This window comes from Manacus vitellinus, unplaced genomic scaffold, assembly GCF_001715985.3.
Source record: "Manacus vitellinus isolate BGI_N305 unplaced genomic scaffold, ASM171598v3 scaffold_3_pilon, whole genome shotgun sequence".
Lineage (NCBI taxonomy): Eukaryota > Metazoa > Chordata > Aves > Passeriformes > Pipridae > Manacus > Manacus vitellinus.
In genome coordinates this window covers 5,728,228-5,734,227 of record NW_021940535.1, presented here as the reverse complement: position 1 = coordinate 5,734,227, position 6,000 = coordinate 5,728,228, and the positions used below count along the sequence as shown (strand labels likewise).

The 6,000-nt window shown below is 40.8% G+C and overlaps 1 protein-coding gene across 1 annotated transcript in view; it reads right to left on the bottom strand.

Annotated features, from left to right (window-relative positions):
* Positions 1-342: 342 nt before the first annotated feature.
* Positions 343-6,000, bottom strand: part of CNTNAP2 (contactin associated protein like 2) — a 1,004,683-nt gene continuing 999,025 nt past the window's right edge. Inside the window, exons 23-24 of the mRNA XM_018075661.2 lie at positions 4,016-4,087; positions 343-2,266 (exon numbers count right to left, since the gene is read on the bottom strand). Coding sequence (XP_017931150.2) covers positions 2,067-2,266; positions 4,016-4,087 — 272 coding nt within the window. The 3' untranslated portion in view covers positions 343-2,066. The remainder of the gene's footprint in view (positions 2,267-4,015; positions 4,088-6,000) is intronic.

The window sequence follows — 6,000 nt, the reverse complement described above, 5'->3', positions numbered from 1 at the left end:
AGGCAAGGTAAAACACTGCAGAGCACAAGAGTGACAGAGGTAATTTTTATGCCTACCTGAACCTCTCTGCCACATGTTACCTGAGAAACAGTAATTTCTTCTGAAACTGGCAACTTCTTTGTATGCTAATTCCAAATTCATAAATGGAAGAAATTAATGGGTTTGATTTGCTCATATCTATGTTCAATGAATCCAGAAGAGGACTTTAGTCTACCATCCTTAAAACCCAAACTATTTGGCCTTGTCTGTCTGCCAAACTGAGCTTGTCAATTCCTTGTCTGGTAAAACTCCAATATTTTCTTCCCCCTACTTGATTTTTTTCTTCTTTTTTTTTTTTTTCATTTTGAAGAATCAACTAGAATAATGAAAGTGTAGTAGATTGCACATTTAGGTGAAAAATAAATCTTTCTTGTACAGAAAAATGGGTTAAATCTGTGCCTACTAAACCCAGCCAAATTAAAGGTAAAGCAAATCTAGGACTGTCACAAGCATAAAAACTTTTAAGGGGAAATTCTTGGTATTATTTCTGTTCCTTTAACACGTGGCAATTGTCCTGCAGTGTATTCATTCCTTCATTCTGTTCACTGCAAAACCTGCCCATTAAGGCCTTACATTCCTTCAGACTACAGGAGAACCACTCTCCTCTACAGAGGGCAAGCTAAAGCTTTGTTATTGCCACCAAAGGATATTAGGTCTTCAGGCTGCCCCTTTGCCTTTCCTACTAGCTGCCTGCCTGCTGCTCAGGCAACACCTGCAACTTCTGTGGTCTGAGAGGGAAAATGGGATGCAATGATGCACTTGGCCTTGCTAGTCTTAAAAATGCCTTACAAAGACAGTAAAATAGTTCAGGTAAATCTCTGTGTTGAAAAATAACTCTCCTCAGTGTGCTGAGTGTTTCTCATGTGCCCTGGGGGCAGAGTTTCCAAGCCTCCTTTGCCTCACCTTTCTGACTGTGCAAACACTGCCAGCAGAGGCTTTCCTTGCAAAGGTTTTAAGGAATAAATTGCTACTCTTGAGTCGGGAAAAAAGTATGATGTGAAGCCTGTATGTTCAAATGCATTGACTAGACCTATACTAATAATTCTATGACAGTCTATTAAGAAGAAACAGAAGTGAAGTCTGGTTCTAATTCCCTACTACAATGTACAGCATATGCCAAAATGTCACGGGCAGATGCGAGTTTAACTGGCACATGCCTCAGGTCACCAGTGCCACAGCCAAAGATACAGGAACAGCTTAGGTCTACAGAGTCACACAGCATCATCCTCCCTCAGAGACCAAAATAATAATAATAAAAAACCCCCCTAAAACTTCCTGTGCTTTATGGTCGTCCTCTCTAGTAGTAACAGTAGTCGTAATAACAGTATTTTTACACTGTTGATGAGAATTGCACGCAATCCACAAAGTGCCTGGATCAAGAAGGTGGATCCTGCCAGGGCTGACATGGGCTGATGACGTGTTGAGAAACTGGGGAGTAAGATTTGCATTAGTCTTCATGCCCCAGTTCCACCCCCAGCCCTGAACCCCCAGATCAATACCACTAAAATGAATGGTGTTATGGTCAAGGTGTGGGGCTGAGGGCAGTGTGTGGGAAAGTGGCCAGCCATGAAGGAATACAATGCTGGGAAAAAAGAGCTGCCACTTGCTCTCAGGATAGAACTACCCACATTTTAAACAGCTTTTAAAAAATATAAAAAACCAGTCCCGTTTCTTGTCACAAGTACCCAGAACATCTCTAAACACACACAGAAATAGACAGGTATTACTGAAAATTTTAACCAGTGCTGAAGCTGCAAAACTGCTCTTTGTTGTAGTCGTTTGGATACAGAAGGGGCAAGTTGCTGTAAATAACTATTAAAAAATATTTTTTCTTAAATGCTTGAGATATTTTTTTTTCTCCAGTCTCAGTGGTATTTTCCTGTCACTTGCTCCACCAGTTGTGCTGATCTTTTTACCCTATGTGTGCTCAAGCGTCCAACACAGAGTGTTCTCTCTCCACTGCAAGAGTCATCCCAGTCCCACCCTGGCCCAGCTCATATCCCACCCCAGGCCCCATCCCCGTAGGCTTAGATAAGCCATTCCTTCTTGCTCTCGTCTATGGTCTCCGTGAAGTTGGGGTCATTGTTCATGATGGCAGCATCGGCGCTCTCGGCTGACTCTGCCCCTTTGGCTTCGTTGGTGTGATAGGTTCCCTTGTGGCGAAACATGTAGCGGATCAGGAACACCAAGGTGCAGAGGATGGTGAAGATCACCACTGCGATGACGCCTACACACAGCAGGAAAGAAAAGATGATGATGCTGGTGAGACCAGCTACAGATTTTGACACAAAGAAATGATCCCAAAACTTGGGTAGTAAGGCATCACCACAGTTGCTTGGTTTCCACTGCTCTAATATTTATATGTAGTTTTCGCTGTATACAAAATGTTACTCAATGAAGTCTGCTAGTGACTTTCATCCTGTAAGTAAACTTCAACATTAATACCCACTTACAGATCTGAGCTGTGCTGACCATGATACAGAGGGTGCTGAGTGCTCCCAAATCAGTGGGGTGAAATGGTGATGTGTCACAGCCAGGGCAACTCTTTGAAGATGAGTCACTGATGTACACTTTCTAGTTAATGGCTGTAAAGACCTATTAGAGTTCCTCAAGATGTCTGGAAATTGGCTTGGCTCACTGTTGTCTCACTCTAGGCACTGGCTCCACATAATTGCAGATGTAACTGCTTTATCATCTGCTCTAACCTTAATTGCTCTCCCTGCAATGGTCTATTTGGGGTTCAACCATGATATGGAGAAATCTCATGAATGTTATGCTGTTAGGTATCTATGTGATAAAACTACACTGTTTCTGTTTTGGCCCTTCTCTACAGGCATGAAAAACTTCAAGGATGAAGATATTATAAAACTGACAGGTTAAAAGAAATATTGTAATCATCCAGAATTATGTTATGCCACTTTATGTTAACTGATGCATTGGACAAACAGGCTGTTCAGGTGTGGTCTGAATTTTTCTGAGGAGTGCAAAGATATCCTTCTGGTATTGTGAAGTCTCAAAGTATTAAGGAAAATTTATAAGTAATAATCAAAATACAAGTTAGAAAGGAAAAATAACATAGCAAATCAAAACTAAAACAACTAATCTAAACCTGGATATGGAAACATAGACCCTTGAGGGGGCCATGGAAAAGAACCAAGAAATTCTATTAGACTGCTTGTAGTACTATACTCAGTGTTTCCTTACATGGCAAAACCCACTATCAGTACATAATTTTATATGTATTTAGAACTGACTGAAAGCTAGTAGGCTGATCTTTAATTTATTCTTTTTTTATATATGCCTTCAGAATTGGATGAAGTGGCAAAGTTTTCCCAGGATAGTTACAGTGCAGCACTTCCACACTATGGGACAGGACAGAGCAAATTGCACGTGTGCATAAAATTAAACAAGACTCTTATTTCAGGCAGCAGCTGGCCAGAATATTTTCAATGGAATGCTTATTCAAAGTTCCAATTCTGGTATTGCTTAATATCACCTATAACAGTGAACGGGAATCTCTGGCACATAAGTTTTGGCAGAACTTGGGCTGTAAAAAAGAATGCAGGATCACAAGGGATTTTTGTCAAGGGCAGAGCAAGCAGTGTTTGACATAGATTCGTGTTGATTCTGCTGTATCTGGAAAAGCATCCTTGCTATTTCATACAAATCAATTACTCTGTTAACGTGAGTAACTACTACAAAGTAGATCCCCACATGGATGCTTAATATGTGGATTATGAATATCAGTACTTGAATTTGTTTAAAACTGAATCTGAGGGGACAACCTAAGTAAGAAAAAACTATTCACTAGGACAATGTGTTTGAACAGAGTTACACAAAAATTGTTTATCTTTGTTCAGGTGTCGTTTTCCCACATAGTCACCTCTTAGCAAATAGCTTGAATATGTTACCAACAGCAATTCAGCCACCAGAGCCATACTGCAAAGTATATTAGAAAAGTAGATGGTTTTCTTACCTCCAATAATAGCAGAGTTTCTGTTAACTCCATCTCCTATAGCTTGACCGTTGTATGGGAAATCGGCACTCGCTGTAAATAGGGAATTAAAGACTGATGTTGAAATCGCAGTGAAACCTCTGTATGAAGTTCAGAAATACATCCAACATCCTCAGATACAATTAAAGAAAAATTGTGATCCCTAGATATTTATCTAAAGAAGAGTAAAAAAAAAAATCTTTCACTATTAACTAATCCCTCAGAACGACTTGCTTCCTCCTCTTAACAAAAATAAAGTTAAACTAAAGGAGGTACTCTTGGTAAGCATTGCTGTTAATACAGGACGTCAATTTGCCACTTTACCAACATAAATTCAGTAAGTTTTAAGTGGTAAGTTAGCACAAAGCAAAACAAAACCCTTTCTTTTAAAAGTGTGTGATCATACACATTATTAGAGAGATTTTTGCCTTTGTTGGTGCTATACATTAAAGGCTTCAGAAGTCTCCAGAATTTTGTGACCACTGTTGTGTAAAACCGCAAGCTCTTTGAAAGAAAAACTGGAATCTCTTTTGCTGTTGCGCAGCCCAAGGTAAGAGAGGGGCTGCATCTTCTGTTGGTCAGAGCCACAGAGCAGTTACCCAAAGGACCACGTGCCAGCACCTTTGCTACTCTAGGAGAAAGCCCAGCGTGTCAGCTTAGCCCCTGCTGGAGGTGCTTTGGAGCTGAGAAGCAAGACTGTGAGCTGGAGGAGCTCAGGCATGGCAGGCAGGAGAGCCTCCAGCAGACAGATGAGGAGAGGAAATGCAGTCAGATATACCAGTGCTCTTCTGCCAGTGGCCTAAAAAGTTCTCCTTGCAGCAGAACTTGATGAAGGAATCAGTACAAGTTTAAAGTAGAATTTGGATGGTGGCCTTGGTTTTGACCTCCAGAAAACATCACAGAGGCTTTTCAAAAGGCTTTTCAAATCTCATAAATTAAACCTATAAAAAGCATTTTCTTTATAGTCAGACACAGCACCTAGACACTGCAATGACTAAGCAAGCCCAGGGAACTAGATAAGCCACTGGAATAATTTCCTTCTTTGCCACTGGACTATGGCACCGATTTTGAAATAGAGAAAATGTTGTTAAAAGTGCTTAACTGGAGAAAGTTAAAATAATCAAGGATATTAATTATTTCTTAGGCAGCATGTAAAACCCCAGTGTATTTTTGTTGCTTGATGGATTAGGTGATATTATATCAAAATAATCAGTTTTCTTTACAAACCAGTGATGCTTTCAGTATACCCAAAAACTGGCTAAGGGAATTCAACTCTCTGTTAGTATGGAGTAAAATCCATAATAAAGTTCCTTTTGTATTGTAAAGCAGCTGCACAAAAGAATGAATGGCTTCAGCTTGCCACATGGCCTGAAAAGAAGTTTGGGGCTAGAGTAGCCTTCTGTGTGCCTACTCTGGGAGAGAGCCGAACCATCTGTGTGTTCAGCAGCTAGTTTTTGGCTGGTTGCCTGTGGGGCAAACAGGACAGCATTTCTCAGAGCAAAGTGGAGGGGGCTTGTCCAGCAGTTTTTACCAGCAGCACTTGTGCCTTTGACATTTGTTGGTGCTCTGCCTTCTTCTGCACCTCTCAGAAACAAATCAGGATATAAACTGCAAAAAAAAAGTAAATACCTGGTTCTGTATCAGTGGAGTTTGCTCCAAAGAACTGTGCAGGACCACTAATGAAGACATTTTGGCACAGAGGCCATAATCATACCCTTCCAGTGCTAGAAGTGAAGGGCTGGCACTGGGAAAATGAATTCCAGTTTTAAACCTGCCCTAATTGCTCTCTGCCATTCTAAACTAAAAGGAGGCCCCTTTCCGCAGGAGCAGCACCACAGGCAGTTAAGTCCTACCACTTGCCACTTGTTTGAGAGTTGGTCTTGTGTCCTCACAAGAAATCTGATAGTTGGCAATGGTCACAGTTCCTTCTTCCCTTACAACTGAATATTGTATTTTATCTTCTTCTA